The sequence below is a fragment of the Symphalangus syndactylus genome, chromosome 8, assembly GCF_028878055.3.
Source record: "Symphalangus syndactylus isolate Jambi chromosome 8, NHGRI_mSymSyn1-v2.1_pri, whole genome shotgun sequence".
NCBI classification, from domain to species: Eukaryota; Metazoa; Chordata; class Mammalia; order Primates; family Hylobatidae; genus Symphalangus; species Symphalangus syndactylus.
In genome coordinates, this window is record NC_072430.2 from 46,166,759 (window position 1) to 46,188,633 (window position 21,875).

Consider the following 21,875-nt stretch of genomic DNA (forward strand, 5'->3'; position numbering starts at 1 on the left):
GACCTGAGTTCTGGTCCTAGATCTGCTATTAGTTAGCTGTATTACTGGCCTATTATTTATGATTCTATCAGTATTACTTTGGGGGGCAACTTCTATGATATTAGGAAGATATTTTCACGAGGGACCTGTGTTGACTAGAAATACATAATGCTCATTAAGAAAATTTATAATGTAATCCCAGCTACTCGGGAGGCTGAGGCAGGAGAATCACTTGAACCCAGGAGGCAGAGGTTGCAGTGAGCCAAGATTGCACCATGGCACTCCAGCCTGGGCAACAAAGTGAGACTCGAGCTAAAAAAAAAAAAAAAAAAAAGGAAAGAAAGAAAATTTATAACAAAAAATATAGGCCTCTTTATTTTTTTATTTTTTAAAAACAGGGATGGGGTCTTACTACGTTGCCAGGCTGGTCTCAAACTCCTGGCCTCAAGCAATCCTCCTCCCTCAGTCTCCGGAAGTGCTGAGATTATAGGCATGACCCACCTGGCTCTAGCCTGTCTCTTTAATCACCACTTTTGTCCTGCTTTGGAATCCAATTCCTGATTTTATTTTATTTTTTGCTTTGGAAATGAGCAATAGGTAGCTTGGCAGAAAAGCGAACAGGTGTGGAGGGAGCTAACAGAGGTTTTGTTGAAACCACAGACTTGCTTTCCTGAAATAAGCATCAGCCTTCATCCAAATGCCTTGTGTAGATTTCCATAAATAAAAACCTGATGGTAAATATAGATTCATTAAAGGGTCTTAAAATAGCAGCTAGGCTGTGCTGTAGGCTTGGACAGGGGACACAACTTCCCTCTTTTACCCTTTTCTTCTTTTTCTTCGTTCATCCATGAGCTTTTATCTGAAAAAGCAGAGAGAAGATGTGCCCGAACTCTTTGGTTACAAATACTTGATTGGCTAATTTGGTTCAAAAGATATTTATTTTGTAAGAGATGAAAATCCGGGGTGGCTACAGATTTAAAGGAACAACTGAACCCAGGGACCAGGCACCGTGATCTCAGCAGGGCTGAAACTTTTCTATGTGGTGCTGCCGTGGCATGGCCCGGCTCCAACTGCCCTCTGCATTTGTGTCTCAGCTGAAAGTTCAAAGTCCCCAGAAAGCGATTCTGCTGCCCAGTTTAGGACCTAAGTCCACCCTGTCTATGCTCAGGGGAGGGGTCATGTGATTAAAGTCTCACAAGAAGAACATGGAAGCAGGTGATGCAGCTCCCCGAAAGTGTGTATGTGAGTGGTGTTTAGCGGCTGTTATCAGAGGAGGAAGGCTGATGGGAAAACACCATGGTGTCCAAGGCTCTAGAAATTCTCAGAAAGAGCTGTGAGTGGCAGCTATGTCAGATACCCCCAAAATGCTCTCAGGGCACAACTGGGTAATTTCAGAAGCATTGAGAGCCAGTTGGCCAGAAGGCTGACATCCAGTGGCTGGTTTATATTTTAAAGATTGCAGCCAATGTTTTTTCTTCCTCTTCTTACAAGCTTGTAAACAGCTGGCATTCAATGATATTCATTGACTGATGGAATGAGTAAATGAATGATGACACAGCTGTTACATGGGCCAAGGGAGTCTTCTGCTCTACATTAGCCTGAGCAGAATTAGTTTAGGAACTGTTTAATGGTGATTGAAGCCCACCAGAGCTATCTTTAGCAAAAGCTGGCCCTTGGTGGGATATTGTTTACAGCAGGCAGGGACAGATGGGAACCAACGCCTGAAAGACGGGGAGCCTCTTGTTTTCTTTCCTCTCTGAATGTCTACATGTTTTCTCTGGATGCAGTTTGGGTTTTTTTTTTTTTTTTTTTTTTTTGAGAGGGAGTTTTACTCTTGTTGCCCAGGCTGGAGTGCAGTGGCATGATCTCAGCTCAGTGAAACATCCACCTCCCAGGGTTCAAGAGATTCTTCTGCCTCAGCCTCCCAAGTAGCTGGGATCACAGGCGCCCGCTACCATGCCCGGCTAATTTTTTGTGTTTTTAGTACAGATGAGGTTTCACCATGTTGTCCAGGCTGGTCTTGAACTCCTGACCTCAGGAGATCCACCCGCCTCAGCCTCCCAAAGTGCTGGGATTACAGGCGTGGGCCACCATGCCTGGCCCAATTTGGTATTTTTAAATTTTCAGTCCACCTAGTCAGAAAATAGCTTTCTAAGCCTCCAGTATTTGTATTTTCTCTGCTCAAGAGCCCAGAGTGAGTGAGACTGAGCCACCTTCATTCCCATTCCTGGGGTCTGCACCTGGCTCAATCAACCAAAATGGCACCTGAGGAGGGGTACACCACTGTTATCATGTGGATTTGGCTATAGGAGCAGTTCTTGGGAAAAAGGGGTGATTCAGGCGAACAACCCAACTGGTATCTCCCACAAAGCCAAATAATAACTTACTACTTGCTTACATTTGCATATTGCTTTAAGAATACTTGCTATCCATGATCTCATTTGATTCTTGGCACAACCTTATGAGGTAGGCAAAACAGGTATTAATATTCTTACTTCACATCTACTTTATTTCACCTTGCTGTGGGTCTGTTTTTAAAAATTCCTATCTCCGCTGGGCGCGGTGGCTCATGCCTGTAATCCCAGCACTTCGGGAGGCTGAGGCGGGCAGATCACGAGGTTAAGAGATCGAGACCGTCCTGGCCAACATGGTGAAACCCTGTCTCTACTAAAAATACAAAAATTAGCTGGGTGTGGTGGCATGCGTCTGTAGTCCCAGCTACTCGGGAGGCTGAGGCAGGAGAATTGCTTGAACCTGGGAGGCAGAAGTTGCAGTGAGCCCAGATTGTGCCACTGCACTCCAGCCTGGCGACAGAGCAAGACTCTGTCTCAAAAAAAAAAAAAAAATTGTATCTCTTGTATTTGCCTTTACATTTATTGAGGGCATAGATTATATCTTTTTACCTTTGCACTTAGATCTCTAGCACCTAGCTCTGGGCTCTGTACATGATGGGCATTTAATTGATATTTCTTTTCTTTTTCTTTTCTTTTTTTTTTTTTTTTTGAGAAGGAGTCTGACTCTGTTGCCCAGGCTGGAGGGCAGTGGCGCGATCTTGGCTCACTGCAACCTCCGCCTCCCAGGTTCAAGCAATTCTCCCGCCTCAGCCTCCCTTAGTTGATATTTCTTAAATCGAATTTCTGTTTTCCAGATGAGAAAACTGAGGTCTGGGCTGGGCGAGGTGGCTCACGCCTGTAATCCCAACACTTTGGGAGGTCAAGGAAGGAGGGAGGATCACTTGAGCTCAGGACTTTGAGACCAGCCTGGGCAACATTTGTGAGATCTTGTGTCTACTAAAAAAAGAAGAAGAAAAAAAAAAAGCTGGGTGTAGTGGTGCATGCCTGTAGTCCCAGCTACTTGGGAGGCTAAGCCAAGAGGATAACTTGGGCCTGGGAGATTGAGGCTGCAGTGATCTGTGATCACGCCACTGCACTCCAGCCTGGGTGACAGAGAGAAATTGTCTAAAAAAGAAGAAAGAAAGAAGGAAAGAAAGAAAGAAAGAAAGAGAGAGAGAAGGAGAGAAAAAAACCTGAGGTCCAGAATGCTGAGTGGCTTGCTTTGGGACACACAACTCTAGGGACAGGAACCTAATGATCTGCAACCAGTTATCATCCCTCTATGTATCCAGTGGATGATTCATAACAACAGAGATAAGCCTTTGGAACCCGAGTTGTATGGTGGCTTAGACGAGGTTCCCACCTGAGAGGTCTCCAGCAGCTCAGAAAGACCATGCTGTAAGACAAAGCGCCCAAGCTCTGAGGTTAGAAGCCTGAAGTCTGGTGGCCTCCAGGAAAACAATCTCAGCCCTCTAAGAAGGGTCCTTGCCAGAGGAGTTGGACAAGCACCTAGGGAAGGCAGGTTATTAAAACCTGAATATTCTCAGGAGTTGACTCAACTTTCTTAGCTGCCTCACATTTGAGTTTGATGGGAGAGAAAGGAGAAAGAAGCTGAGGTAGATACTGCCTTTGTGAGAAGCTTCCCACCACCTGGCAGAAGGCAGTCAAGGACAGCTGCAAACTAGAGCTTATGGTCTCTGAAGTGGGCAAGATCATACAGTTCCACCACTTACAAAATGACCTGGACAAGCCACTTCGGCTGTGTTCATTCTCCCAGAGTTGTGTGAGGGTTAAATGAGAAAGTCTAAGTCATTTGTCATTACATAAGGATTATCAGCAGCCGGGCGTGGTGGCTCAAGCCTGTAATCCCAGCACTTCGGGAGGCCAAGGCGGGCGGATCACGAGGTCAGGAGATCGAGACCATCCTGGCTAACATGGTGAAACCCCGTCTCTACTAAAAACACAAAAAATTAGCCAGGCGTGGTGGCGGGCGCCTGTATTCCCAGCTACTCGGGAGGCTGAGGCAGGAGAATGGCGTGAACCCAGGAGGTGGAGGTTGCGGTGAGCTGAGATCGCGCCACTGCACTCCAGCCTGGGGGACAGAGAGAGATTCCATCTCAAAAAAAAAAAAAGAATTATCATCTCTTTTCATTCAAGGTGGGAAAAGCAAGAATTGTGCCAGGCAACGATGAAGAAGGCAAAGTCCCTTTCCTCGAAGACTGATGTTGTCAAGGGAGGGGAGCAAATGGAAGCATCCACTGTATCCTCAGGATAGTCAGGAAAGGCTCCCCAGAGTGTGGACTTTTTTTTTTTTTTTTTTTTTGTGAGATGGTGTCTCACTATGTCACCCAGGCTGGAGTGCAGTGGCATGATTTCAGCTCACTGCAGTCTTGACCTCCTGGGCTCAAGCAATCCTCCCACCTCAGCCTCCCAAGTAGTTGGGACTACAGGCATGCACCACCACGCCCAGCTAATTTTTTGTATTTTTTTTTTTTTTTTGTAGAGCTGGGGTTTTACCATGTTGCCTATGCTGGTCTCAGAACTCCTTGGGCTCAAGTGATTCACTTGCCTCGGCCTCCCAAAGTGCAGGAATTACAGGCATGAGCCACTGCGCCTGGTCGGAGTTAGGTCTTGAAGGATAGGTAAGACTTCATCAGGCAGAAGAAGCTGTGTTTGCAGGAAATGGTGGGATTATGACAGGGTGACTACGAGGACATGGAATTACAATATGGCTGAGAGTGACAGAACTATCACCAGACGCCGTCTTGTATCATCAGACTCCTTGTATTTATGCTGCAGAGGCCACACTTGGCAGGCTGATTTCAGGGGCATCAACCAAGAAGTCTCTGTGAAGTCACAGGCTTTCAAGATTCTTCTTCCCTTTCTTGCTGGGAGTGGCTGTTCCTCTGTTCACCTCCATTTCTTCAGAGCTGGAAGAGATGTGAGAATGATCTGGTGCAATCCTCTGCACCATGGTTGGTATGGATGGGTATCCCCATGTTATAAATGAGGCAACTGTGGCCGAGAGAAGCTGCAGCCAGTCCTTGGGGACACAGCACCCAGGCCTGCTTCTCCTGGAATTCAAGATGCTTCTTTTCTTTCCTCCCTTTTAAGTTTCAAATCTCTATTTCAGGCAATACTTGATATATTATGTATTTATAATTCAAGTTTTCAGACTTTTCTTAGCAGCAGGTTATAAAAAGGAGAGAAGCAGAAGCTGAGACAGGGAGGAAGCAAACAGAATGGGGCAGAGGTGGGAGTGGGAGGCTGAAGGCTTCCAGGAAGATAAGCTTCCTCGACTGTTAGTGGATTCCGCATCTGCGGCAATTCTACCCTCATCCAAACTAGAGGCTTTGGGACTGCTGAGAACCAGGACCACCTATTTTCACAGCAAATGCCTGGAAGGAACCCAGGTGTCACATGTTGAGGGTTTATCAGAATAAATGGCTGTTATTGTCTTTTCCTCTTCCCTTTCCTTCTCACCTACCCTTATTAGTGATCTAGTGTCACAGCTGCAGAGTGACAGCAGGGAGACAGGAGTGAGCGGGAGGGGGAATGTGGGACAGAGGGGAAGAAAGAGAAACAGGCCATAGGCAGACCTGCAGGCAGCTCCTGAGCTACCCAGATCGCTTCTCCTGTACAGGAAGAGCTGCGGGCCCGAGGGAAGGGAAGAGGGGGTCCCTGTTGGAGCAACTGGAGTGACAGGAGGCGAGTGGGTCGCGGGAGGGTTATTAATAGGCACTAGAACACATAGTTACAACTGGTGGCTTAAATTAAGGGCAGCACATTCACACCTAGCTACTCCCAGGCTTCCCACAAAGACATCTGAAGTGTGCAAAGCGCGCTCCCTGAGCCCAGCCCACCAAGGGGCGCGGCCTGCCTTCGTAGGGACAAGGTCTCTGGCGCTGGCCTGAGCGGCTGCTGAAGTTCGCTCCTGGGCGAGAGCCGCGAAACCCAGGGCATCCTTCCCTTTAAGAGGAGGGGGCGGAGGAAGGGAGGAGAAGAGGAGGGGAGGAGAGAAGAAGGAAAGTGGGGGAGGAGGGAAGGAGGGAAGGAGGCGGGGAGGGAGAGACGGAGGAAGAGAGGGTGGGAAGAAGGAAGGAGAGAGAGAGGGCGAAAAGGGGAGAGGGGGCGAACGAGAGAGATGTGGGGAGAGAGGGGAGAGGAGAGGACGGCGCAGGGGAGGGGAGAGCGAGGGGAGAGAAAAAGAAGGCGAGGGGGTCGGGGAGAAGAGAGAGGAGAGCGAGAGAGAGCGGGAGGAGAGGGGGAGGGAGAGAGAGACGGGGGAGAGCGAGACAGCGTGGGGAGATGGGGAGAGGGGAGAGCGAGAGAGCGAGGGGAGACGGGGAGAGAGCGAGAGAGAGCGAGGGGAGACGGGGAGAGAGCGAGGGGAGAGGGGAAGAGAGAGACAGAGAAAGGGGGAAGAGCAAGAGAGTGGGGGGAAAGCGAGAGAGAGAGAGAGGGGAGAGATAGAGGGCGGGGGAGAGCGAGCGCGAGCGAGGGGAGGGGAGAGAGAGAGGCGCGCGCGCTGGTTGCTCCTGTGAAACTCTAAGCTCCGCCAGCGCTATTCCCCCTCCCGCTGCCAGCCCCGCGTCCACGTGGGGAAACTGTCCCTCCTGTGCCGGGAAGGAACGACTCACCGCCTTGCAGAGGCGCGGAAGCTGAGCGCGGGACGCCACGGCCCCGAAGCCGCGAGTGACCGCAGCTCCGACCCCCGGCGGGAGTCCTGCCTGAGCTTGGGAGCCGAGCCCAGGGCCCTTTCTCCGCACTGGCTGCGGACCTAGCGCGTCCTGGGCCCCTCCTCCCCGCTGGAAGAGCACGTCAGCGCCGGGGATCTTGATGCGGGGGCGCGGTGGCGCTGACCGACAGCCCGCCCCGTCCCCGTGTTGGGGGGACAGAAGGGGAGGGGCGGGGCGCAAGGGGCGGAGAGGGCCCGGCGTCCCAGCTGGGATGGAGTTACCAGAAAGGGATTCGAGGCAGCCTAACCCTCCGCGCTGAGTCCTGGAAGGCAGCCTCTGTGTGTAGCTCGGTGCATTTTGCACGAAGATAGGCTGCTCCCGGAGGGGTAGGGGGTCGGGGGAAGGTCCTCCTGTGGGTAAACTGATCAGAGAGCCGATAATGGATTCTGGCTCCGACACACGCCACCCCTGCTTGCTTAGTGGCTCTGCACCCCACTTTTTATATAAAGTGGTTATTCAAAGTACCTAGCACATAGGTTTTTGGTGAATATTGAATGAGAAAGGCAGGTGAAGTCCTTGGCACAGGCCCGGCACACCGACCGATGGACCCAAGAATGTCAATTATTTTTGCTGTTATTCCCTCCAACCTCAACTGTCCTTTCTCAGAAGCAAAGCTAGTAGACACCAGAAGACGCGGTGCGAAAGTTTGGCTTGTTTTAACACAAAACCCACACTCCCTGAGGAATTGGATTCAGAGTGGGAAAAGCTTTGGAGTCAGAAGCAGGAAGCCCTGATTGGGTCTTGGGCTTCTGTTCCTTAGTACTGTTCCTTAGTACTTAGCCACACTGAATAACCTCCCTGGGCTTCCGTTTGCTTATTAGTAAAATTGGCTAAAAAGTCCCAACCAGGTAGCACGATCCCTTCTGCCTTTATTGAGGGCTCACTATGTTCTAGGCACTGCTCTTAGGGCTGCCTCCGTATTATCTCAGTTAATCTCTAAGCTAGTTTAGGAGGTAATTAGGATTATTTAAAATCTCCATTTTGCACTTGAAGAAACCAAGACTTAACAGAGAGGCTAAGTAAATTGTCCTAGACCACACAGTGAGTCATGGCAGAACTGGACAGAACTGAGATTCAACTCAGGCAACCTGGTTCCAGAGTCTGTATTTTTTTTTAATAGACAAGGTCTTACTCCCTCTCCCAGGCTGAAGTGCAGTGGCGCAGTGGTGCCATAGCTCACTGTAACCTTGAATTCCTGGTAGCTGGGACCACAGGTGTGCACCACTATATCTGGCAAAGTTTTAAATTTTTTGTAGAGACAAGGAGGGACTCACTTTGTGACCCAGGTTGGTCTTGAACTTCTGTCCTCAAGTGATCCTCCGGTTTTGCCTCCCAAAGTATTGGGATTATAGGCATGAGTCACTGTGCCTGGCCTCAGAGTCTGTATGTACTCTTAGTCAGTATACTGGCACCTGTCTGTAAAAGTGTTTTCTGAACTCTAAAATAGTATATAAATGTTGGCTGTGATTACAGTGAGTGGTACAGTTGGTAGGTCGGTGGCTTCGTCTTTGTATACTAATGGAGGGTATGTCTATCAGTGCCCAACCTACTGCCTAGTACTCAATAAGCTGTCATCACTCTGCCATCCCTTGCCCACATCCCAGGAAGGAGTGTACCCATGCAAAAGAATGGCAATTCCATCATGTACAGAGCTGGGGAAGAGGGCAGACTATAAGATAATGAAGAGACATCATGAAGCTGCAAGCAATTGCACCTGACCGGGTATCAACAAAACCCAAGGAAGCAAAGATGGGAAGACTTCAGATTGGAATCTCCCCTACTTTTCATAAAACACAAAGCACGGGAGAGTTTCCCTGATGTTCCACCGGCCGAGCAGGCTGCTGTCTGGGGCTCCCACTGACTTCACAAAGGGCTCCATCCAGTAACCCAGAGAACAGGCAACTGTCTTAAAGGTCTCATCAGTGTCAGGAGACTCGTGTCTCATGTCTGTGAGCAAAACATTCACAGCCTTCAACTAGGAAAGGCAGAGACACTTAAAAGGTCTCCTTGAGTAGAAATCTGGAAAACCACGTTAAAGTAGAAAGTATTTTATTATTTGAGTTTGAATGTTTTCTAATCATTATTGTGCCCTTAGTCATTGTATGGAGTTAAGGTTCTCAGGACTAGACTGTTGTCATTTAACAGTTCTTGAATGAACTCCAGATGATGTAATCAACTGCCCACTTGACATCTCCACTTGGGTATAGAACAGTGATCTCAAACTTATCATGTCTAACATTAAATTGCTGAGATTTGCCCCCAAACCAGCTTTTACCACATTCTCCATTAATGGCAGTGCTAGCCTTCCAGTTGCTCAAACCAAACACCTTGATGCCATCCTTGACTGCTCTCTTTCTTTTATTCCCTTTCTGATTCATCAGCAAACCTGGTTGGTCTACCCTCAAAATGTATTTCTAAATTCTGACCACTTTTCACCATACCCATTGTCATCTCCCTTTTCTAATTTGCTGTTATCCCTTGACAGGCTTATTGAATAGCCCCTTCCTCTCACAGTCCCTGCACTTGTTTTCTGAAGCCTGTTGCAAACCCAGTAGCCAGAGTGATCTTGTTGAAAAGGCAGACCACACCATTCCTCTGCTCATTAAAATCATTGGTGTGGCGGGGCATGGTAGCTCACGTCTGTAATCCCAGTACTTTGGGAGGCCACGGCAGGAGAATTGCTTGAGCCCAGGAGTTCGAGACAGTCTGGGCAACATAGTGAGACCTTGTCTCTACAAAAAAACAAAACAAAGCAAAACAACAACAACAACAATTAGCTGGGTGTGATGGCGCATGCCTGTAGTCCCAGCTACTCAGGAGGCTAAGGTGGGAGAATCGCTTGAGCCCAGCAGGTTGAGGCTGTAATGGGCCGAGATCACGCCATTGCACTCCAGCCTGGGCAACAGAGTGAGACCTTGTCTCAGAAAAAAACAAAAACAAAAGCAAACCTCTTCAATAGCCTGTCTCATTTAAAGTAAAACCAAAGTCCTCCTTTGACCTGAAGGACCCCATGTGAACAGGCCATCCTACCTCTTATAGCTCTTACTACCCTTGAGTTTGCTATCTTTTCGTGAATACACAGGCATTTTCCTGTCTTAGGGCCTTTGCACTACCGTGCAGTTTGCCTGAATGCTCTTCCCCTGTATCTGTATGGCTGGTTTCCTAAATTCTTTCAGGTGTCTTTACTCAAAAGTCACCTTGTTGGCCGGGTGCCATGGCTCACAACTGTAATCCCAGCACTTTGGGAGACCAAGGCAGGTGGATCACCTGAGGTCAGGAGTTCAAGACCAGCCTGGCCAACAAGGTGAAACCCATCTCTACTAAAAATACAAAAATTAGCTGGGCATGGTGGCACGTGCCTGTAGTCTCAGCTACTTGGTGGCTGAGGAAGGAAAATCACTTGAACTGGCAGGCAGGGGTTGCAGTGAGCTGACATCATGACATTGCACTGCAGCCTGGGCCGCAGAGTGAGACTCTATCTCAAAAAAAAAAAAAAAAAAAGTCACCAATCACCTTATCAAGGAGGTTTTCTCTGGCCACTCAGAAAAGTAGCCCCTCCTAACATTTCACATCCCCCTTCCCTTTTATTTCTTCTTTGCATTTACCCCTCTCTAATCTGGTATTATGTATTTTAGTTGCTTACTTTGTTTCCCCTATTAGAACATGAGCTTTATGAAGGGAAGAGATGAAGGGATTTTTGCAGGAAGGGATTTTTGTTTGCTGTGTTTACTATTTTATCTCTAGTGCCTTGAATGGTGCCTGACACGTAGTAGACACGTGTATAAATATTTGGTGAAAAAAGGAATGAGTAGAATAAAAAACGAAGGACCCCAAATTAGCACAGACCTTTTAGCAAGTCACTTATCCTCTCTACACTTCAGTTTCTTTGAATGTGAAATTGAGTTTTGCGTAAGACAGCTCCCAGTTTCCCTCCAGCTATGTGCAGACATCCCTGAGTTAACTTGAAAAGCTGGGAGCACAAGATTTGGGTTCAAGCCCCAGTAACATCACTTGCCTGAGTCTTCGTTTCCACACTTAGTTAGCCCGCACAACAAATTGAAAGGGCTCCACCCAGCGGCCGCGAAGGTTAGTCTAGCTCTTAAACTAGAAAAAGCGTAATTAAAAAAGAAGGCACCATACCCCTCAATACCACACGGCGGCGCAATGGTCCACCTTTGTCCCTAAGAGGGCACTGCTGTGCCAAGTCCATTACGAAACAGCCCCCACTACCGTGCAATGTATTATTCAGACAACTGTGACGGTTGCTCATTCCTCAGATCTTATTGGTTTGTTTAAATAACAAAAACATTTAAATTGTTACTGTTTTAGATAAGAAGGCACAAATCTCAAAACCAAAACAGAGAGCTTACGTTTGAGCTCAGTCTTGCCAACGCGATTTAAAGACCAAGGTTTGCCGGGCACTGCGGCTCACGCCTCTAATCCCAACACTTTGGGAGGCCGAGGCGGGCAGATCACCTGAGGTCAAGAGTTCGAGACCACATGGTGAAATCCCGTCTCTACTAAAAATAGAAAAATTAGCTGGGTGTGGTAGGTGGGCGCCTGTAATTCCAGCCATTCGGGAGGTTGAGACAGGAGAATCGCTTGAACCTGGGAGGTGGAGGTTGCAGTGAGCGGAGATGGCGCCACTGCACTCCAGCCTAGGTGACAGTGTGAGCCTCCGTCTCAATAAATAAATAAATACAGACCAAAACGTTTGAAAAGCCAAAGAAGTCTAAATCCGTGTCAGGTGAGGGGTGCCACAGCCATGCTAACTTAGTCCACGTAAGTGTCTGCACATAACCAAGAATTTCCCTCCATGAGGGAATGAAGGGACTGTTTGGATTCCAAGACCTTTTGTTTGCTTGGAAGAAGCCTTTCAAGCCTCTAGCAAATAAAAAAGACTGTGAACCTAAGTAAGCCCTTAAGTGACAGGAGTCATTGTCATTATTGTAACTTACTAGTAATGTCATCCTCAGCTTCTGTTTTCCTTCCTCCACCATCTCTCCAACTAACAATAATGCTTTTAGTTTGAATTTCGTATTTAAAAAGATAAAAGTGATTTTGTAGTTCTTTATTACAATTACACAAATATCACATGGTTATTTTTGCTGTAGGAAAAATAAAGAAAAGTAAAATGAAGGTGACATAGTTTGGCCATCTGTCCCCACCCCAATCTCTTGTTGAATTGTAATCCCCAATTCGGGAGGTGGGGCCTGGTGGGAGGCGATTGGATCATGGGGGCAGATTTTTCATGAATGGTTTAGCACCATCCCCTTGGTGCTGTCTTCAGGATAGTGAGTTCTCATGAGATGTGATTGTGTAAAAGTGTGTGGCACCTCCCCCGTCACTCTCTCTCTCGTTCCTGCTTTCACCATGTGATGTGCCTGCTCCTCGTTGCCTTATGCCAGCATTGGAAGCTTCCTCAGGCCTCCCTAAAATCAGATGCTGCTATGCTTTCTGTAAAACCTGCAGAATCGTGAGCCAGTTAAACCTCTTTCCTTTATAAATTACCTTTTCTCAGGTATTTCTTTTTTTTTTTTTCTTTTTTTTTTTGAGACAGAGTCTTGATCTGTTATCCAGGCTATCTCGGCTCACTGCAACCTCCACCTCCCAGGTTCAAACGATTCTCCTGCCTCAGCCTCCCCAGCAGCTAGGACTACAGGTACGCACCACCTCACCTGGCTAATTTTTGTATTTTTAGTAGAGACGGGGTTTCACCATGTTAGCCAGGCTGGTCTCGAACTCCTGAACTGAGGTGATCCACCTGCCTTGGCCTCCCAAAATATCGGGATTATAGGCGTGAGCCACCGCACCTGGCCAGGTATTTCTTCATAGCAATGCCAAGAACAGCCTGACACAGAAGGCACTAAAAATTACCCATGCTCCACCACCTAGCTCAGAAATAGCTGTTAAGATTTTTATATTATCCACCCAACATATTTGTAATTATATTTTATAAGGATTTTTTACTACTCTTTCATTTATTATTATACTGTACACATTTCCACATCATTAAAATTTTTCATAATTATCAACAATAACATACTGTTTTTTAATAACCTGTTTAAAATTGACAAAAAGTGTATATATTTATAGTACACAACATGATGTTTTGACATATGTATGCACTGTGGAGTGGTTAAATCAAGCTAATTATATGCTTTGCCTCACATATTTTTTTGTGTGGTGAGAACACTTAAAATCTACTATCTTAGCAATTTTAAAGTATAAAATATATTGTTATTAACTGTATTGACCATGGTGTACAATAGATCTCTTGAACTTATTCCATTTTGCTAACTAGTAACCATCATTTTCCTCTTTTTCTATGAGTTTAACTTTTTTAGATTCCACAAGATCTGTTCCATAAGAGAGTGAGAGTTCACATGATATTTGCCCTTCTTTGTCTAACATACTATTCTAATTAGAAAATCAGAATATTTTAATGGTAGAAAATATTAAATAGTACAGGACAAAGAAAAAAATCACTCCTGATCTCATAATCTAGATTGGTGATAATTGCTGTTCACCTTTTGATATATTTCTTTCAATAATATTAATGCATATATGTTTTTCATAAGATTAGGAATATATTACATATATAGTTCTCTTAATTTTTCAAATTTATTTAAAAATTATTTGAAAATTACAACAGATAGATTTCTTTTTTTTCCACTTAACATGATTATTTTCCCAGTCATTTCATGTTCTTCGAAAACCCCGATGATAGTAATAATTTTCTCTTTCCTGAAATCTCTCTTCTTGTGATTGGATCTGTTTGAGGTCCTGGATGGAAAGGCTTGGATGAAGTCCTTGCAGACTCAGCATGGTTGCAAGCAGTATAATTTCAGAGGGCTGTCCCATGGGCTCACTCTGCAACCAGGCTGGATGAAGCAGAAATGATTTGACCTTCACTCCTTAATTAAAGGCTCTGATCATTGTTAAAATGCAACTTGCTCTCCAGAGACGCGACATTCTAAACAGCCCCCCATAGTTTATTGCTTTTCTGAACTGAGGTTTTCCTAAAAGACGAAAGATTCCTTACCTTTTTGGTGGTTCATGCTGCATTAACTCATAATTCCTCATAGAGGAATTAAATACTATCAATTGTAATAACATTTACAATTTATTAAGCACTTATTATTATGTATTAGGCACTGCCAGGAGGACCTCTTACTTCATCTAAACTTCACAGCATCCCCATTTTATACAATCTCATGTTACCAACAATGAAACAGAGGCTCAGAGAGGTGAAAGGCCTCCCACAGTCATGACAAGTTGATAAAGAATTCAAATCTGGGTCTGACTCCAAAGGTCTGTTCCATCAGCCCTGCCACACATCTGCCCAAACCATTTGCTTAAAATCATATTTAATGCAAATGGAGTTTATGAATCAGGAACTAGGGCTTCTTTCCTGAAATGGAACACATGAGAGGTGAAAGTGGTGGGCTGGCTCTTTTAGAAAAGGTCAAAGGGGCCAGGCACGGTGGCTCAAACCTGTAATCCCAGCATTTGAAGAGATGGAGACAGGAGGATCACTTGAGGCCAAGAGTTTGAAGCCAGCCTGGGCAACGCAGTGAGTCCTTATCTCTACCAAAAATTAACAAAATTAGCCAGGCGTGGTGGCATGCACCTGTAGTCTCAGCTACTCAGGATGCTGAGGCAGGAGGACCCACTGAGTCCAGGAGTTTGAGGCTGCCATCCATGTGATCAGTGAGCTATGATTGTGCCACTGCTCTCCAGCCTGGGTAACACAGTGAGACCTTGTTTCTTAAAAAAAAAAAAAAAAAAAAAAAAGGTAAAAGTCTGCTTGAGGGATTTTTTTTTTTTTCATCAAAGTACTAATTATAATATTTCCCGAAAGGGTGACATTCATTAGCTAAGTCACAGTTTAGGCTCAAATAATAACAGTAACTACATGCTAGATTATGTGTTAAGCACATAACATATATAGGATAGGTACAATTATCCCTAATTTCCAGGTGAGGGATCTGGGGCACAGCAGGGTTAACTTGCCTAATGGCACACAGGAAGCATAAATTCAAATTCAGTCAGAAGCCAAGACCCCAAATTCTTCATTAGTCTATGACGCCTGTCCTCTTTCTTCCTTCCCTTCCCTCCTTTCCTTCCTTCCTTTTCTCCCCTCCCTGCTTCCTTCCTGTTTCTCTCTTTTTCGTCCTTTCTTTCTTTCCCTCCCCTCCTGCCTTCCCTCCTTCCTTCACCCCTTCCTCTCCTCTCCTTTCTGTTCCTTTTTTTTTTTTTTTTTGAGAGAGGGTCTCGTTTTGTCACCCAGGCTGGAGTGCAGTGGAGGAATCTCAGCTCACTACAGCCTCAACATCTCTGCTCAAGCGATCCTCCCATCTCAGCCTCCCAAAAGCTAGGACCACAGGCACCACCATGCCTGGCTAATTTTTCTATTTTGTAGAGATGGGGTTTCACCATGTTGCCCAGGCTGGTCTTGAACTCCTCAGCTCAAGTGATCCACCCATCTTGGCCTCCCAGAGGCCTCTGTTCCTTTTTCCTTCCTTCCTTCTCTCTCTTTCCTTTAGGGAAAACCCTGGGTTCAACTTCCAGTCAAGAGGCCTGAGTGTAATTAAAGAGTGTTTCTTGGGGGTAATGGGCAGGTGAAAGAAGGAAAAAACTATGTTGACTATTTGCTGGGTGTGAGCAGCAAGCTAAGAGCTTCTGCATGTCCTGTCTCATTTAATCCTATAAGCATCCATTAAAACCAGGTATTATTGTTACACCTACTTAAAACTGAGGAAACTGAGGTTCAAACAGGTGTCTTGCCCAAAGTCACTGCATTTTTAAAGGACAAAGCCAGGATAAACCATGATCTGTTGACTTAAGTCTAATGCCAACTTGCATCTTGATTGCTATTTTCTCCCTTCCTTATGCTATGCTTTTTGGCGTGGTAGAGAAAATGTTTCTTTTTTGGGGTGACATCTGCCAACCCCCTCCTCAAAAACTCCATAGTGGTAAAATCTTGGTAATTCAACCCGATTTTCAAAGTCTTTTACAATCTGCCCTTCTTTTATTTCATCAATTTTATTTCCTATCACTCCCTTTTCGCATTCTCTCCTCTTCTCTGGCTGAAATTTCTATTATTGCTGGCCTCTACATTAATTTCTATTTCCACATCTTTTATTCTCTATTAATCAAGTTGTATATATCTTTCAATGCCCAACTTAAGCATCTCCTCATCCATTCTAGTCCTCAGGGAAGGCAGTATTTGATCACCCGACAGCCCTACTCAAAACCTTTCAGTGATAATCTTTTATATGCTGAACAAAACCAAGGTTTCTTCGCCCAGGATTCAAGTCAGCCATCCAGTTGCAAAGAAGTACTGAGAGTCAATTATGTGCTAAGCACTCTCTAGGTACTGGGAGAGCTGTGGAGAACCAGACAGACTGGTTCCTATCCTTATGGTGGATGCACTAGACATTAAATAATTACAAATAATCACAAATAATCAATTATGTAATTACTAGTGTGAATCAAGTAATTACAGGGCCCTCTACAATCTGGTCTCAACCTATCTTTTCAGTTCTTTCTCATCCTTCTGTTCCATCCAAATGGTCCCCCTCTCCATGCTTTCCTGCCTCTGTGGCTGTGCCTATTCCCACCCTCCTTTCCTGAACACACTCTTCCCTGCTCCACCCCATTCCTCTCCAGGACCAGTTCTGGTTCTGCTTCTTCCATGCAACCTTGCCAGACAAGTTTAGTCTGAAAGATCTACCCTCATTTGAATTCCTAGCACTTATCCATCCAACAAATATTAACTGAATGACTTGTTGAAATGTTTGATGAATGATTCTTTATGAGATTCTAAACACACGCTACGGTATTAAAGGTTTAAGTTGTGCAGGGAATTAGTTTTCCTATTGGGAAGGATCAATGATTTTCCTCCTCTCTTCCCCTCTTCCCAGGGAGTGGGAAGGAATCCACAAAACTAAATAGTAGAACATACAAAATTACGGAGAAGCGAAATGACAATAAACTTATCCAATTACTCAAAATCCGACTACTTAGAGACCCACCACTGACATTTTTCTCTTTTTAGTACTTTTTTTCTTGTTTCTGTTTTGCTGTGTGTCTACAGTTTGTAAAACTCTTTTTCCCTCAAGTTAAAAAAAAAATTTTTTTTTGAGGTAGAGTCTTGCTTTGTCACCCAGATTAGAGTGCAGTATAGCAAACACTGTTCACTACAGCCTTGACCTTCTAGGCTCAAGCAATCTTCCTGCCTCAGCCTCTCAAATAGCTGGGACTACAGGCTAGCACCACCATGCCTGGCAAATTTTAAAATTTTTTGTAGAGATAGGGATCTCGCCATGTTGCTCAGGCTGGTCTCCTTCCTGGGCTCAAGTGATCCTCCTGCCTCAGCCTCCCAAACTGCTGAGATTTCAGGCTCGAGCCACCATACCCAGCCCCAAGTTAAAATTTTATCAAGACAATTATTTTCCTATGGCCTTTAAGAAAACAGAAAATACCTCCATCCCCACACCCTTGCTCTCTTCTGCTTGAGGGTGGAATGGTTTTGTCTAAAACAACACCTAGAGAATTTACTCAGACTCATCCATATCTTTTCCAGTTCATGGATCCTATGTATAATAAGAACCTGAGCATTGTTTTAGGGTCTTTACTTAAACAGAAATCCTTTCTCAAGACCTACTCTGGATGCGTTTTAGAACAAGCCTCATCTCTCTCCTTCAAGACCTCAAATGTGTGCTATGACTATACAGTGTAGTCATATTGATGAGCAAACCACAGAATATCCAAACTATGAGGACATAGGATATCTTCCAGTTCACTCCCCTCACTTTAAGAGTAAGTACACTGTTAAGACACCTGCCCAAAGTCATGCAGCTGCCTAGTTATCTTTCCAAATTGCCCTACTGTCTTTAGTTTGTGTAATAATAAACCCCAAACTAAAATTCAACAAAAGCACTCACTCTTGCTAAATAAATCATGTCTATTCCTACCACTGAAGGGGAAAAGGTAACAAAGTTTGGTAGAGATAGGGCTAGATCCTTCAGCACTGGCTTATTTAGAAATTTCAGAAGACTAGGTGAGGTGGCTAAGGCTTGTAATCCTAGCACTTTGGGAGGCCAAGGCAGGTGGATGACTTGAGCCCAGAATTCAAGACGAGCCTGAGTGACACTGTGAGACCTTGTCTCTACAAAAAAATAAACAAAATTAGCCAGGTGTGGTGGCACGTGCCTGTACTCCCAGCTTGGGAGGGTGAGGTGGGAGGATCGCTTGAGCCTAGGATGTTGAGGCTGCAGTGAGCCGAGATTGCGCCACTGCACTCTGGCCTGGGCAACAAACTGAGACCCTGGAAGGAAGGAAGGAAGGAAGGAAAGAAAGAAAGGAAAAGAAAAGAGAAAAGAAAGATCAGAGAACCTTTCTTACTGGAAGTCAACGTTGCCATGATAGGATTAAAGCAAGAAGAAACATCGTGGGCCTCCTATCTCGTTCTTAATGTTCAAAACGCAGGGTATAGCAAAAGCATATAGGAAGAGGTCGTCCTCACTCATGAACTCAGCATCGGCTTCTACGTTTATTCTGCTTTGGTTCTTCTTAATCTGACCTTTGTAGGCTTCGCCACGATCCAAGGTGTAATTCCAACAGGCAAAAGAAGCCTAAGGATTGTCGAAAAGTTGGCTCCCTTCAGACAGACCGAGCCCAATTCATGGCGGCGTTCCCAGCCCGTTTGAAGCCCAGTAAGGTGGTCTCTTGTCTTTCTGAATTCTGAAAAAAGAGTGGTATTGGAATCTCTTCTTACCGGATCCCAGAAGAGGGCGAGCTGTGGTGCAGTCCTCATAAAGGGGAGAACTGTAGTTTTCAGAGTTCTTCTAATGAACATCCCAATGGGCCTAAAAGGCTTCAAAAAGAGATGAAAGGTTCCGGGTGAGAGTGGGCGTGGGCGAAGCTGATCCCTCTAGGTTGGACTAAGGCAAAGCCAGATCCAAGAGGGAGAATCCACCTGTAAAAGGGATCTGGGGAAGAAAGAGCTCTGTTGGGGGTGCAGCCGGATGAAGAACACCGGTGCTGCTCAGTGCAGCCCCTACTCATCCATGGCAAACAAAGGCAGCGGCCTCCCTTCCAGCCTTTTAGTTTGAATGAAGGCTCAGCATTACCTTTTAGGATCCACCCTTCCCTCCTCAGGCACCCAATGAGGCCGGAGCCTCTTCCTGCCGGGAGGTGCTGAACTCTCCCAGGAAACGGACAGGTGCCGCCAGCCAATGGTGGGAGCTGCGGCGGGCCAGTGGGCGGGAAGAGTGGGTCGACCTGGGTTTGAGAATGAGAGAGCCCGCAAAGGAGGAGGGCACGGTGCGTCGGCGGCGCAGGGGGTGAGAGGGACCTGCGAGGCGGCCAGCTAGGATGCCCCAACCACGGCGGAGGAACCGGGGACTGGGCGGCCGCAGCCAATGGGAAGGCGGCGGGCGCGGGGCGGGGCGGGCGTGGGGCGGGGCCCCCTCGGGTCCGCAGGGCTGGGGCGGAGCCAGGCCCGCGTCAGGTGGTCCCGGCGAGCGGGCGGTGCGGGGGGCGGGGCACGGCACGGCGCGGAGAGGAGAGCGGCGGCCGGCGGGCGGCGGCAGGCACCGGCTGCGCGAGCAGGTACTGGCGGCAGAGGTGACGAGGCCGCCCCCAGCGGGGCGAGCGGGCAGGCGGGGACTCGGCCCGCTGCGCCCCTAGGCTGCGCGGAGCGATCGCGCTCGGCACTCTTCTCGTACCGCGGCAACAGCGCCGGCGAGCCGGCTCTCCCAGCCCTGCCAGCCCGGGCCCTACCTGCGGCCGCCGTCGTGGGGGGGTGGTCCTCCCAGCTCTGCGGAGGCGCATGAACAATAGGCGGCGGCGGCTCCTGCGGGCGGCGGCGGCCCCGCACCCTATGGATCGGCCGCTCCATGGAGCCCTCCAGAGCGCTTCTCGGCTGCCTAGCGAGCGCCGCCGCTGTCGCCCCGCCGGGGGAGGATGGAGCAGGGGCCGGGGCCGAGGAGGAGGAGGAGGAGGAGGAGGCGGCGGCGGCGGGCCCCGGGGAGCTGGGCTGCGACGCGCCGCTGCCCTACTGGACGGCCGTGTTCGAGTACGAGGCGGCGGGCGAGGACGAGCTGACCCTGCGGCTGGGCGACGTGGTGGAGGTGCTGTCCAAGGACTCGCAGGTGTCTGGCGACGAGGGCTGGTGGACCGGGCAGCTGAACCAGCGGGTGGGCATCTTCCCCAGCAACTACGTGACCCCGCGTAGCGCCTTCTCCAGCCGCTGCCAGCCCGGCGGCGAGGACCCCAGTTGCTACCCGCCCATTCAGTGTAAGGCGAAGGCGGGGCCCGGGAGCCGGGCGGGGAGGGGGAATGACGGAGGCCTGGGGGGCGGTCGGGGAAGGGGGAAGCCCTGCGCGAGGGCTAGGATGAGGGCGGGGGATGGGGAGGACGATTGACCTGGGTGTGGGTGGCGCACGCTTGGGCTGCCTGGGCTTCGCTTGGTGCGCTAGATAAGCTCGAAACGCCTCAGGGCCCTGCCCGCACTTCAGGCGCTTGGGCTTCACCTTCATTTGGCCACCTCAGCAGTCGCTCCCGATTTCCACATCCTGAAGTCCCAGCCTGAGAATTTGCCAGTTTTCCAGTCCCTTCCTCTCTTACCCACCCCTCGCCGCCCCCATTCCCAATCTGGAAGTGTTTATGGCAAGCTGGTGGTTAGTGTCCTAGCCTTAGTCCCCAAATCAGGGACCTTGCCACCACCTCTTCTAACGCCTGTCCCCGCCCCTTAAAGGCATTTGCTTTCAAAGAGATGGGGGTGTCTCCGCAGGGCTGGGTTGGCTCACAAGTCCTGGAAACGTGTGAACTCAAGGCTCAGGTGCCTGTAAAATGTCGGGGTGATTTCTTGGATCCTATTCCTTATATCTCAGAAGTTGTACCTTTAGGAGTCTCACTGATTAATGTGCTAAGAGGGATGTGTGTGTTGAGAGTGGGGGTGGGACAAGTGATGATTAGAGAGGAAAAAGTATGTCGTTCCCCCATGGGAGATCAGGATTGCAAGGTACAGTGGCTGAATCCCAGTCCTTTGACAGTGAGGCTGTTAGGGAAATACATTTTCTTCTTTCTTCTCACCCTAGATCCTTGCCTATATTTGGAACTGGTCAAATCTCAGGGGGACCATGCTCAGGGGTCCCTCCCAGGGCCTTTCTCCCAGTGTCCTGGTTTCCATCAATTTTCCAGGAGCCCCATATTTCATACCCTATAATGAAATCTTCTTTGTTTTTTTCAAGGGAGTTAAATTGCCATCGGAATCCCTTAATCATACTAGTTTCAGAAAAAACACGTAAATATCTCTTTAGTGCAGTTTACACTATTTTGTGTTTGAGAGTTTCCATAATGTCTTATCTGTTAAAAAGGTATCGTTAATATGTATTAATTACTGTTTATTCCTTATTTTGTATACTTTCATCTTAGTTGATTTTTTAAAACGTCATTAGCAAGGACCAACTTTAAATATTTAGTTTTAAAATTTCCTTTGTAACAATTACGTTTCTGGCTCTGTAACTTATTTTTTACCCCAGCAATTGTGTTACTTTAATCTTGAGTTTTTTTGTTTTTCTGTTTTTTTGAGACGGAGTCTCGCTGTCTCCCAGGCTGGAGTACAGTGGCACAATCTCAGCTCACTGCAACCTCTGCCTCCTGGGTTCAAGCAATTCTCCTGCCTCAGCCTCCTGAGTAGCTGGGATTACAGGCGCCCGCCACCGTGCCTGGCTAATTTTTGCATTTTTAGTAGAGATGAGGTTCACCATATTCCCAAACTGGTCTCGAACTCCTGACCTCAAGTGATCCG

The 21,875-nt window shown here is 47.4% G+C and overlaps 1 protein-coding gene and 2 long non-coding RNA genes across 12 annotated transcripts in view; 1 reads left to right on the forward strand and 2 right to left on the reverse strand.

The window, feature by feature from the left end:
- Positions 1 to 5,077: 5,077 nt before the first annotated feature.
- LOC134737316 (uncharacterized) lies at positions 5,078 to 7,217 on the reverse strand. The gene is made up of 2 exons (XR_010122086.1): positions 6,953 to 7,217; positions 5,078 to 5,242 (listed from the first exon to the last, which is right to left on the reverse strand). It is a non-coding gene; the product is annotated as an uncharacterized lncRNA (long non-coding RNA).
- A 4,890-nt stretch (positions 7,218 to 12,107) lies between these two features.
- LOC129487707 (uncharacterized) lies at positions 12,108 to 19,525 on the reverse strand. 2 transcript variants are annotated; one of them, XR_010122085.1, is made up of 2 exons: positions 18,455 to 19,525; positions 12,108 to 14,821 (listed from the first exon to the last, which is right to left on the reverse strand). It is a non-coding gene; the product is annotated as an uncharacterized lncRNA (long non-coding RNA). The 2 variants fall into 2 exon arrangements; XR_008659435.2 differs by having other exon boundaries at positions 12,108 to 14,465; positions 18,455 to 19,185.
- An 87-nt stretch (positions 19,526 to 19,612) lies between these two features.
- The window catches only part of MAP3K9 (mitogen-activated protein kinase kinase kinase 9), an 88,234-nt gene continuing 85,971 nt past the window's right edge, over positions 19,613 to 21,875 (forward strand). For 5 of the 9 annotated variants that reach the window (XM_063644354.1, XM_055288963.2, XM_055288964.2 and 2 more), the window contains exon 1: positions 19,614 to 20,359. In XM_063644354.1, the coding sequence (XP_063500424.1) occupies positions 19,960 to 20,359 (400 nt within the window). In that variant the 5' untranslated portion in view covers positions 19,614 to 19,959. Of the gene's footprint in view, positions 20,360 to 21,875 lie in introns of all 9 variants that reach the window. The other 4 variants (XR_008659425.2, XM_055288961.2, XM_063644352.1 and 1 more) reach the window with 1 other exon arrangement.